The 12,780-nt window shown below is 40.1% G+C and overlaps 1 protein-coding gene across 7 annotated transcripts in view; it reads left to right on the top strand.

Moving 5' to 3' along the window:
* Nucleotides 1-12,780, top strand: part of CACNB4 (calcium voltage-gated channel auxiliary subunit beta 4) — a 132,188-nt gene that overhangs the window by 98,526 nt on the left and 20,882 nt on the right. For all 7 annotated transcript variants that reach the window (XR_011142015.1, XR_011142014.1, XM_068949387.1 and 4 more), the window contains 6 exons: nucleotides 2,332-2,408; nucleotides 2,788-2,807; nucleotides 2,925-3,005; nucleotides 5,234-5,292; nucleotides 9,450-9,559; nucleotides 11,578-11,729. Coding sequence is in view for 5 of the 7 variants with exons in the window: in XM_068949387.1 (XP_068805488.1) it covers nucleotides 2,332-2,408; nucleotides 2,788-2,807; nucleotides 2,925-3,005; nucleotides 5,234-5,292; nucleotides 9,450-9,559; nucleotides 11,578-11,729 (499 nt within the window). In the remaining 2 variants the exon portion in view is untranslated. The remainder of the gene's footprint in view (nucleotides 1-2,331; nucleotides 2,409-2,787; nucleotides 2,808-2,924; nucleotides 3,006-5,233; nucleotides 5,293-9,449; nucleotides 9,560-11,577; nucleotides 11,730-12,780) is intronic.

The following is a 12,780-nucleotide window of genomic DNA, read 5'->3' as shown; positions in this document are numbered from 1 at the left end:
CATATTTGCGGAGCATAGACACAGCAAATGACTATGAGTAACAAGAAAAAAATGTCTGTTGGCTTTAGGAAAGATGGCTTACACAGTGTCAGAAACTTCTGTTGATATTACTTACAGTCTAGAGAGTTTAAGTCCCTGCAAGATTTAGTCAACTTGGTGCTCAAAAGCTGCCAGACTTTTTCCCTGACTCTTGGATTAAGGTAGTGGGTTTTTTTCCCATTTTGGCCACAACCATACCTTTTGCATTGCATAGAGGTAAGCTTAGTAGTTCTGCTTCTCTTCATCTCCCAGCTTGTCTTTTTTTTGTACATCCCCACTGCTAGAGCTGGAGATTGCAAGTCCCTTTGATAAATATAAACTTGGGCACAGGCCTAGAAAGCAAAATGGATTTCTCCTAATCTCTAAAGTCATTTTGGACTTTGAAGACTCTCTTCTGTAGGCTGAGTACACACAATGCGTTTTACTACTAGCATGTTATTCCCACTAATTGAAAATGAAATTTGAATGTTCAAAGAGATAACGAGGAGAAGAAAACCTTTAGCTACTGCAGAGCTAAAGAAAGGTGAGCCAATTGAATCTAGCCTTAATAGATAGTGATAAGAGGAGCGTAATTTAGCATATATAGTACTGCCAGGGAGCTGGCATACTAATATACTTAATCAAGGTCAGGAATCATTTTAAGGATAAGCCATCTGGGGAAATGTTTTTTTGGAATGATTGAACAGCATTAACTGTGCTTTGTCTAAATTACTTTTACAATTTTTGAAATGGCTTCGGAGGAAGCCAGTGTATCTCAAAGTATTGAAAGAGAGGTATCTAATTCAGAAATGTACACTAGAGAGTATTTAGGAGACTGTTTAAGATACGGTATATTAGCAGACAAATTATCTGCTTGTGTCTATAGGCATAACGCCACCGAATCACCAATTCCTGTGCAGATTTTATAATCTCACCTGTGGAGACTGTTGGGAATAAAATTAAGTATGAAGGAGAGGGGGGAGAAATATTACAACGGAAAAATATATTAAGACTTTAAGTAGTTTAAGAGACCCTCCTGGATCTCTGTGTTAGAGCTGAAAGCAAGAAATAAATCATGAATAGTTTATTTTTGAGCATCTTTGTTACGTATAACCATTTAGTATCTGTATCTTTAGTATCTGTATCTTTAGATTTCTTTGAAAGCTATGACTAGCTGTAGTATTAAGGCTGTCTGTGATTAAGAATTCTAGTTTTGTCTGAATAAAGCAGTGAAAGGTCACCTACTAAAGAGGCTTTCCGGAGTCTTGGAACACGACAACTACTGTTAGGGGTTATTTGCAACGTCATCTGTGTTACCGAAGTGTCTAGTATATGTATGTTAAGGACTTGCCAAGTCCAGAGGTAAACAATCCCTGGTCTGTAGAGCATATGGCAAGAAAGCAAGGACATAATATTAATTTGGACTAATATTCACTTACTGTTCAGTCTGCATGGAATGAAGAACAGTAAATACTATGCTAAAGACATGCTGATTGCCCTGTGTGGCTGTGGTGTTGCATGCAGTGATTAGGTTGCTTAAACAGTCCTCTTCTCTCCTCCTTTGACCTTTCCTTCCCTTTCCACCATCTCCTCCTCAGCTGTTTGTGGAACGAACTGGATTAGGTAACTGATTCATCTGAGCGTCTTTCTTTTTTCGTTTCCCCCTTACAAATCGGGTTCCTGCTCCAGGCAGCCCTGGCTTTGCTGCCCAAGCAGTTCTGCTTGGATGCGTAGCACAAGCAGTGGAGGGAAGGGAATGAGCAGAATTGAGAGACCAGAAGCGGGGGTGGCCTGGAGGAAGGGAAAAAGGAGCTACTTACACCAGCGTTGCTGCACAAGAAAAGTTATTTAAAACACTAGTTAAGATCCCAAGCCTCCAAAGGGACCTATCTGCCTACTCACGTGTCCTGGTAAAGAGACTCTTGTAGGACATTGGAGTTGTGAGTGGGTGATCTTGTGCAGAGCGGGATTATGAGCCCTGTGTGCGATGAATTTAGCAGATGTCGATGACTAGAGCTGATGCCTTTCCCATCCTGTGGGCAGATCACAGAAAAACTTTGCTAAATCTGGAATAAAACATGCTCTGCCTTCGTAGCCTGTTTGCAGTTGCTGTAGACATACAGGTCTACCTCGCTACTGATTCCTTGGTTTCCCTTTGTCCCTGCCGAGTACCCTTCATCTCTCACTACAGAGAAGGCTTTCTCACAGCCCAAATGTGGGTGAAGACTCTCTTCTTTACTGTGTTAATTCCTCATGGGGGAGTAGCTGATGCCTAAAACCTCCAAGTTAATGGGCCTCTTTCTGATGCCCTAGGAAATCAAGTGGAAATTCTTCTTCAAGTCTCGGAGAAATGGTTTCTGGCACGTTTCGAGCCACACCCACTTCCACCGGTAAGACAGAATTTTTTTTAAGGAAACTCTTGCTATTTCTAATATTTTTATTTTAAAAGCTGCATATGAAAAGTGTGGGCTTTCCCCTCCTTTGCTGATGTATTAAAATGTTCCACTGAAAAGCGCTTGCACGTGGAGGTGGAGAAAAAGACATCTATTTCTAGATGTTTAGTAGCTACTAAGGGATCGGAAAAAACAATCTTGAGAAAAGTGGCAGCTCCCCCCAAAATCAAATAAGTGACCGGTGAAAATAGAGCTGATCAGACGGGAGATGCAGTAAGAGGAGTCAAAAGTGCATGAACAAAGGGATTTTTGTTTGCAAGTATTGTGATTACTATACACAGTATATATTTAATCAAATTCTCATTTGGTCTTTTAGCAAAACAGAAACAAAAAGTGGTAAGTACTTTTGTTTTCATTTTATTTTATTTTTTTAATTCTAGTACATAGTTTCCAGGATTTTCATCCTGATCTTCTTTGATTAATGGGATCTAATGAGATGTTTTCTTCTTCTAGACAGAACATATTCCTCCATATGATGTAGTACCGTCAATGAGGCCTGTTGTCTTAGTGGGTCCGTCACTGAAAGGTTATGAGGTATGTATTCCAGTTACTTGCAATAAATTAATATTTTTTGCCCATGATTTGCCATAGTACATTTGATCTGTAGTAACGGTTTGCAGCAATTTTAAGTGATCTTAGCTAAAATAATAGTCAGAACATTATATAGAAAACCTAAGAGCATAGTTAGTACTTTGCACCTATTGGGTGAGATACCAACTGAATTTTATTCTACACTGCAGCAGAACAGAAGCTATCTGTTACTTGTGATGTCTAAGCTGAAAGGTAGGTAACATAAGTACACCAGGACTCTCTTTGCAATTGTGCTGCTTTAAACACAGTGGGCATCCATTATTTTCAGTACATTTATTCTTGATTAAATCAAGTAAGAAAAGAGAATTGAGGTCCACTGCAACAAAAAAGCTGGAACAATAGAGTTAAATTAACTAGATTTCTGTATATAGATAAAATTTTAGTCAAACTTGCACATGCTTTGAAGGTAGAAAAGACTTAGGTAACCAAATTTTAAAGACACGTTCCCCATAAGCGCGTTGTTCTCCCGTTACGTCATTTATGAAAATTTTACATCTTCCTATAAAACTTGGTGTTGGCAGATGAAGTAGCTAGACTATTTCAGCATAGTCACTTTTGTTCTCCCAACAGTAGAAGCTGAATATTGGAACTGATGGTTATCACTGCAGCATTTTTTCTTGACTTTTTTTTTTTTTTTAAATGATTACTATATTGGAATGTACAGATAAAGAAGCCTGTAGCCCATCTAAATTATTATCCTCTCTTCAATATGAAAATAGGTCTGATAATATGCCCTAATAATGTGCACAGGTAAACAGGACACTCATTTTTCAAGGTTGCTGCAGATCTAAAAGACCATTTAACGCTTGCTAAACTTGAACATAGGCTCTAAGCAGGACGTTTTGGTGAATACCTGCATTTAACCGTCTATTAAGTGCTTTGCTGAATTAAGATCTCAATTAACATTAAAAGTAAATGAACATAAAATCAAGCATACACTTCATTTAGTTTAATTAATTTTATTTGTACTTTATAGGATATTGTTAAATGTGTTGGAATGGTTCTCAAGGAAGATTGCAAAATGGTGCTATTACTAGGGTAATGCAGTGTTCTTGCATCAGATTTTTTGGTAAGAGTGATTAAATGTGTAGTTTAGCAAAGCAGGAATTATGCATTTCATTTTCTACTATCTACCTTTTAATTTTATGGTGATGTTTCTTGAAGGGAGAAAATTTCATCCTTGATTTTCATGGTGCTGCACCTTGGATTACGATACTGTAGGGACTCCCAAATCTGGGGAGAGGAGAGGCTGTTTGTTAGTATATACCCATCTACAAATAGATGCCCTACACTCATTGCATAAGAAAATATACTAAATACGATGTTTTGAACATCCAGCGGTGCATAAAGTACCCTTTTAGATGGCAATGGAGTTAGGATATTAATTTTAGTTTAAAATAGTGGTCTATGTAGCAGGGACACATTAATCTTACTTTGCAATGTATAAGAGAAAGTTCTGTTGACTTTTTTTCCTGACTAAATTCTATAAGAACCGCTTCAAAAGATAATATAGAGAAATAAACTGCCAGAGGCCTCGGGGCTTTGAATGAGTTCCTGTCTAGACTGGCGGATAATAGATGTCAGTCTTAGTTGTACCAAAAGAGACAAAGAGTTCGCTCAGTAAAGTAGATTACAGCTATTGATGTCAAGCATCTCTCAGGTGTTCCCTCATATAGGAATAGAAACATCCATTTTTTTCTCCTTGTGGGCCTCACTGAGATTACTTCTGCTGTTGTTAAAACACCATCAAACAAGACAAATTTTGTATCTGAAGTTCTAAACCAGTTCTAATAACATAACTGTAGGGGGAAAACAAATGATCTGTTCTACCTGAATATTCCCATAAGTTTCTGACATGTGCTCGAGCCTGTTGGGAAATGATACTGTTATGGAAGTTTATGAGGAGTGTTCTAATATCTCAGTGCAAGTGAAGACAAGAGCATTAAGAGTGACAGCTCTCACATCCTCCGTTCAGCATTTTAGAGAATGAGTCAGAAAACTTGCAAGTATTTATTACAAAGCATGCTGCCAAGACCATGGAAACTAAATGATTGCTGCCTATAAAAGGTATTGATTGTTGGCAGTATCCAATCTTTTACCTCTTTTCTTACTTTTGACTTCTTTTTCTCCCTGTCAATCCTTCCTGTTCAATCTCCCTCACCTCTGCAAAGGTGACAGACATGATGCAGAAAGCTCTCTTTGACTTCCTGAAGCACAGGTTTGATGGGAGGTGAGAAATACTGTCCTTTTCATGCTTTTTTCCCCATGTGTTAATAACGTTTTTAGAAACTTCCTTAATGCAAGAAGATTGATGCATGTTCAAAACTGATTCACCAGCTTTGTATCAACACTGAAATGCAGCCAATTCTGGGGTGAAACACAACACATGTATTTTTAGAAGTGCACACATATCTTCATATCTGCTATGTCTGTAGAAGGATGTTTAGGTTTGACTGAATAATTTTGCATCAGTATCTTATCAGACTGCAACTGCAAGAGAAATCTAGATGAAAGTTGACTAGGGCACCAGAAAAGAGCGAGAATATCTTTAAAGATGGTGTTGTCAGGTTCAGGCTTTTAACATGGCCCTGGAAGCATCGGGAGCAGGCTTTGTGCCTCTTGGCAGGTGCTGTCACGCGTCCAGCCGGGACTCGGAGGGACAGTGCCTCCTGGTGAAGCCCATCGGCAGGGCCTGGCTCCTGGCCCGCTCCTGGCCCCCTTCCCTCCAGAGCTCCGAAGTCACTGAGCAACAGCACCTGAGCTGATTGCACGTGGGGTAATTTTAATGAATAGATTACTTTCTAAGAGCTCTCCTGTTCCTTTTGTGGATGTCATGGAACAGTTGAGAAAGCATAACTGATTGCAGATGAAGTTGCAGTTGTACTCACAATTCTCTGGGCATACAAAAATTTTTTTAGGTGTTGGATACAAATGCGTATTGCTGGACTAGCCCAGCAAGCTGCTGAAGTGTACAGATACCAAATATAAGTGCCTCATGATTTTATTCTCAAGTTGCTATGTTTGAGCTAAGTTCATCCCAGTACCTTTCGTCAAGTTGCCGGCTCCTATACAACAGGCTGTTCTCTAAATAAAACTAATCACAGCCTAGCCCTGAGATAAGTGTCAGGAACAGAGCAGATTTCGACAGTGTGCAGAAACAGTGCTTCGGCCAACACCTAAGAAAAATCAGCTCTTAAATGTTCTTGGTAGTCAAAAATACTTTAAAAAGCAATTTGAAGAAGGAAGTGCTAAAAATTAAAATGTAGGAAAAATGTATCAGAACTTAAGTAGCTGTAAAGAGAATTCAACTTATTTGGCTGGAACAAAGAAAAAAATTTCCTGAGGAACTGTGAGGAGGGATAAATGTTTGGATCTTTTCGTGAAGAACATACACTTGGTCTCTTACACTGGGTCTCATACACTCTTCCTTTCCACTGGAACTGGCTGGTAGTTGCAGGCATCAGCTGCATCTTGGGACGTTCTGCCTTTCCTTCATCCGAGTTTGTTCAGTGTATTTGAACTGTGTGCAGAGGAGCCCGTATTATGCTAGCTGATATATGAGAGTAAATCAGGTTTGAAAATATCTGAAATGTTGGCACTAGGACAGTCAAAATAATAGTGTTTGCTGTTCAGAAGAGGTGGAGCAGGACTTGCAGGTGAGGTAGCTTCTGAGGTGCAGTGAGGAGATGGCGATACTGAATTAACCCATGAACCAATAAAACATTTAATGATGGACTTTTTTTGCAAACTGTCTTGTCCCTTCCCCCATTTTTAATTGCCCAATAGAAGTGAATTTAGCAGACTCTACAAATGTAGTGGTTGATTTAAAATCTGACAGAGGAAGCACAGTACGTGGCAGCCTGCAGTTAAATTTGTCATTTTTCTGAGCTGCTCATGCATCCTGTCAGTACATCTTCTCCCCACTGCTGAGCAATTTCACTAATGTTATTTCCCCGCAATTTATTGCATGGGCTGCAGTGCATGTTTGCGTGACGTGCAGGTACGGAGCCCTGGCGTGTGTCCTCTTCCCAGCTGATGGCATATGTCTGTCAGCTTTGCGTACGCCTATGGGAGCTGAAAGTCATTGTTTTCGGGAGGAAACCATGGCACCTGGAAGTGACAAGTCATATCAGGTTGGCAGGATGTGACTGATATGAATATATTCTTTACGAGGTGTATTTTCATACCCTATATGAGAATGTACCAAGCAGTGTCCGATGCCCAAAGATCAGCAGTGCCTGATTACAGAGTTGGAAGCGTGAAGCGTACTTGGGAGCAGGCTGGGGGCCTACCTTGCCTTGCTGTTGTGTTTCCACCCATCCTGCCGTTGGTCTGTGCAGAGGGGAGAAGGGAGAGGGTCTGCCTCGAGTGAAGTGGTTTCTGGAAGTCCTATTGCTATTGACTATTGACAGCTAGGTCAGGCGGAAGTGTTTTAATTATGGAAAAGTTAAATGCCCCAAGCAAGCTGATACAATGGATTTTAAATCTGAACGACTTAAGAAAGTTTCTTAAGTCAGAGTTCAGTTTCTTTTTAGTAAGAGTTCAGTTTCTTTTTAGGAACCTCAGCTGCTTCTTGATCCTCCCACGAGTTTTTATGGCCCCAATTTCTTTCTTTTTATTCATCTATTTTTCTCCCCTCTCTGCTGCAATTTTGTGACAGATCCACATCACCAGCAAGGGAAATGACTGTCCAGGGACGAGCTTTTTGAAAGACTTCCTCAGCAGGACCAGCTAGCAGGACTCCCATCTCTTTGATACGCTTGGCTTCTGACAGCTCCTCCTTTTCTGTCTGCCCCAGCCTCTTGTGGCCAGAGAACTGAAGGAACGGCTGAGGGCTGCGTGTTTGTGCAGACCTGCTAAGAGGCATCTTCCAGCGCTTGGCTGCTAGGCGGCATTCAGGGAAAGGCTGCTGCAGAGGCTCTAGCAGCATCGTTTTCTAAATGCACTGTGTTTAATCACTGTTGTGTAGACCTAGCCTAACTCTCCACAGTGTAAATGAGAGAGGAAAGGTACTTTTTTTTTTTTTATTTAAACATCACTGTTGCTGACGGTTGTTAAGATTACTTATTTTGGGAATTAAGTACTTTATGTATCTGGCTGCATTAGGACAGACTGAAAACCCAGTATCCTGTCTTTGAGAATATCCTTCTTGAGGAAGGGTATAAGAAGAGGTGCATAGATTTATGATCGTTCCTCTCCTGTACTTTCCAGATTCCAAGTGTCAGAGATCTAGAGCTTCCTGAGCCAGAGATGGGCTCCAGAGCACTGGGTTTTCTGGCTGCCTGTAGACCCATGACCCGTGAATTTTTCCTGTTCCTTTTTTTAACCCAGTGATGTTTTTGGCCTCCATTGTATCCTCTGCAACACATTTATTTATGTATTATGTGGAAAAATAAAAATAACAATTTTTTACCCCTCCACCTGATAATTTCATTTAGGGCTGCCAAAACTTGTGTTGTGAGGAATGGCTGCTAGTCATTTCCAGCTTGCTTCCTTCTTGTTATGCATGGTTCTTTGGATCCCATCACAGTCCTCCTGAACGGTTTTTATGTGAAGTGGATGTGTGTTCTTTGTTTTACAGTCTGATTTAAAGGGAAGTCCTCAGGCATAGATGCCTGAAATTGCATTGTTCCAGGTCCTGATACACATGCCCGGGATTTAGGAAGGCGCTTACCTTTTGTCTTTTGTCAGCTCACTGTCAGACCTGAAAAAACTGCCTGCCCTAAGTTAAAGAGGAGGCTCCAGCAGTACAGATAGTTGTGACTCAACTTGCTTCTCCCCTAGCTGACCTTGAGCAGGTCGTTTAGCCCGTAGCCACAGCTCTGTGTCTGTAAAATGAGTGTCTGTTGGAGGACTGATCTCCCAAAGTACGCTATGTCTGTTCAGTGACTCCTAGACAGTCAGAAATAAGACAGGGGGCTACTCAGATACCCAAATATGGTCCTTCTCACCTGTCAGAAATGTGAGGTTTAGTCAATGTTCATATACCATTTGAGAGAAGTACTATTACTATTGGGACTCCACAGTAGTAATAGTTGTTCTGTATGCTCTAAGACTCACTTTAACCTGTAGTATTTATGGTATTGTGTAAATTCCTGTTGGAGACGGGTGAGATTTGGGGAGGGCAATAATTAACTCATGGTATTAAGTAAAATAGCAGAAACTGTGCAAGAGTCTACTGTAGCATAGACAATAGAAAATATTGTACAGTTATGCAGCATTCTCTTTAGTTGTACTTTAATGATGCTATAACTCAGCTATAACACATGTCTGAGTGGTATTTTATTGTATTTGCACTTTGGAATGGTATGTAGCTGTATGTCAAGCACAGTGCAATGAAAATGTGACTGCTGTGTTTTTGTTCTTGTCCTGTGTTCTTACTCATAGGATATCAATAACTAGAGTGACAGCTGACATTTCTCTTGCTAAGAGGTCTGTTCTAAATAATCCAAGCAAGAGGGCAATAATTGAGCGGTCAAATACAAGATCCAGTTTAGGTAAGACATTGACACAGATATAATTCTGAACATAGTTACATCCTGGAAGAGAGTGACAGGGTGTCAGCCTTAAAGATGTCATATAAATTCTTCACTTCTAAATGTTTCTACAGGATTTTTGCATGTAATTCTGAATTTCATGTACACTGTTGAGAGACAAAATCTGTCTGAGGAGTGACTACAGAGCACAACGTACTCTGTTAGCCTCACGTTAAGGATTTACAAGGACTAGAACAAGCAATATTATAGCAATAACCTACAAAAGGTGAGTTAGGGGCCTGTGGTCAGGATATGGAAAAACTGGGTTCAGTGGTATTTCCTCCTAGAGGAGATGTGGCCTCACAGCTTCTTCTTCGCAGACTGATGCTCTTAACTCTGCACCACAAGCTGCTGGAGAGCCCTCGTGCTGTCAAGCTGGGAATGAAATGTGTTTTTGTTTCTGACCCAGGGACTGGTTTTATAGTTTTTATGTACTTACTATATTTTATAGTTTATGTTGTTTTATAGTTTACTGCTTAAAATTCTAATCTGGCTGTGAGAGCAGAGACTGGGATGTTGGTCTTCCCACTCTCTCCTCGGTATCATGACTGCTGGGCTGCACTGGCCAGATGAATTTTTAATTTATTTAATTTCTCCACTAGAGGTGGAAATTTGTGTGTATGTATATACGCACCAGTAACCTGATCTCTGGGACACCATCGCAGGAGATAAAAGGTACTGGTTTTGAATCTTCTCCGGAAGAAAAGGCACTTAAACCCAGTTCTCTGACATTCTGAGGGAGTGTTTGAACTAGAACGCCTTTTTAGGCTTTTTTTTTTTTTTCAAGGAAAAAGTGGACCCGGCTCAGCTTTTAGGAGTAAGAGTCCAGCAGTTTACCTTCAGGAAGGGCTCCAGATCTTGTTTAAGTGCCTATCCTCAGGAAAGTGATGTGAGAGAGGTCTACCTTAGCATCACCTGTTCAGTTGGAAAGTGAACCTCCTCCTCTGTGCACTGCCCTGTGGGAACGCCATGCTGAGGCTGCTCCCTCTCTCTCTATACGATATAGGAGGTAGAACGTGCCACTCATAGTTGGCATTCTAATAGGGGAATGAAGCACCCCAAAATTAGGTGCTCCAAAGGTGAGTGCTTGTTTCTACTAAATCTTGTGCCTGTGGGCATATGTACCTCTGTGGGAGATTTACATTGGGATAGGCTTAGTTTAAAGTGATATAATTCTGTTAAATCATTAAAACTGCCAAGAAGACAAATACTTAAGTTTAGAAGTAATCCTTGTGGTGACGTGTTAGGAGGGACTTCAGAACGCCAAGGTGCGTTAGGTCTTCGCCAAAGACTTAAGGTAAATCTTAATAAGTAATCATGTACTTTAAAAATTATTGGAATGGCACTCAGGCAAATTAAATGCGTATGAACTGTTCACGTACAATTTTCTTGACGTCAGTGGTAAAACTTACAGGCTTTAATTTGTGCTGACTTTATCCATTTAAAATTCCTCACAGTGGCATGATTAAGAAGGATCAGAACAATGACTATCAGAAACGTCATTTACATGGGAGTAAATTTCTCCTTTTTCTTCATATAAAAATGTTTAGATGTGAACACAGCCATTAATATCTTTTTAAATAATGTTCTATCAGTATTTATAGTAAGTTATTTAGAAGATTTGGAAAATATGCTTGAGTTTTGTTTTACTCGAAACATACATTAAATTGTACCAAATGGCTTGGACGCATTTATCTTATAAGTCAGTATAGTAATTACATATTTTCAGGCAACAGAATGTTCTCCAAGGTCGTATTTCTTTTATATATACGTATATTTATAGAGAGAGTATTGATTAATAGGTTATTTTGTGGAAGTTGCATTAATTCACGTTATGTGTTCAGTGTATGAACTTCTTAAGTCCATATAAAATGTAAAGTCCATATAAATAAATGAGTGATTGTATTTTTGTCTAAATAATGATGGGTTTGAGTGGCTTTGACCTTTTTTTTTTTTTTTTTCCCTCCATCTCTTATTAGCCGAAGTACAGAGTGAAATTGAAAGAATCTTTGAGCTGGCAAGGTCCTTACAACTGGTTGTCCTAGATGCAGACACGATCAATCACCCTGCACAACTCATCAAGACATCTTTAGCACCAATTATTGTCCATGTTAAAGTGTCTTCTCCAAAGGTAATGTGTCTCACCCTTAAAATATGTATATTTGAGTTTTAAAATGTTTATACAGCATTCCCAGAGGCAGAATAGGTTCTTTTTCCCTTCCAGCAGTAGCAGCAATACAAACAAACAGCTCGAGGCTCTCAGATCCTTCTTCAGCTTTATCACTACCACTTTATGCCTCCAGAAGTGCGTGTAATGATGGGTAACATCTGTCATGTATACTTCATATCTTTTCTCCAATTTTTTTTCCTGGAGGGGAAGGAGAAGTTGGTCATGTAGCTGTTTTTCCCTTAAAGTTGCCTTTAGTTTTTAACTAATACTGCATTAAGCTTGTTGTTCAGGGAAGATGCTAATCAACACTTTACAGTCCTTGTTTTTTCTTGAAACAGGTGTTGATTCTCCCTATTTTATCCTCTTCATGAGCTCTCTCTCCTTTGGAGAGACCACTTTAAAAGGAAGATGAGTTCAAACCTTGGCAACATGGGTAATTCATGCTACTGCCCACTGTACTGAAGGTTTTCAGGATGTCTTGTCAGTTCTTTAATGGAGAAAACATTTCTCAAAAGACATGAAAACCAATTAAATCATTTCTATTTCCTTAAGACGGTCATCCTTGCCTGCCCAGGCGAGGATTCAGCACAAACTGACCTGCAGCATCAAAAGCAGCCTAATTGTATTAGCACAGCATCTCACCTGGGCTAATTTACCCTGCTGAAAACAAAGCCTGCAGCAGTAATGCATCTTAGCAAGAACTGGGTGGGAGTGTGCCCTCCCAGTGCTGCTCTGGGTCACAGCACAGTGTCCTACTGGCTTTAGCTTTTGCAGCTGTCCCATAGCCTAGCTCCTCATAGCTTCATTTGGCTGCTGTATCACCAGTGTCGCAGTCTGGTTGGCTTGCTGGCTGGGCGGCAGCAGCAGCCAAAAAAGACTTTGAGGCATGGGAGAGGAGATATCTTGCTTGGCCTTGGGCATGGATATATAGACATGATATTACACCATGATGTGTGGATATATCCTGCCCTTGTCTATATTAAAAGTTCCGCCTTTAACATAAGGTTACACC

The sequence above is a fragment of the Struthio camelus genome, chromosome 6 (assembly GCF_040807025.1).
Source record: "Struthio camelus isolate bStrCam1 chromosome 6, bStrCam1.hap1, whole genome shotgun sequence".
Taxonomy (NCBI): Eukaryota; Metazoa; Chordata; class Aves; order Struthioniformes; family Struthionidae; genus Struthio; species Struthio camelus.
The sequence above is the reverse complement of the archived record's forward strand: the minus strand, read 5'-3'. Positions and strand labels throughout refer to the sequence as shown.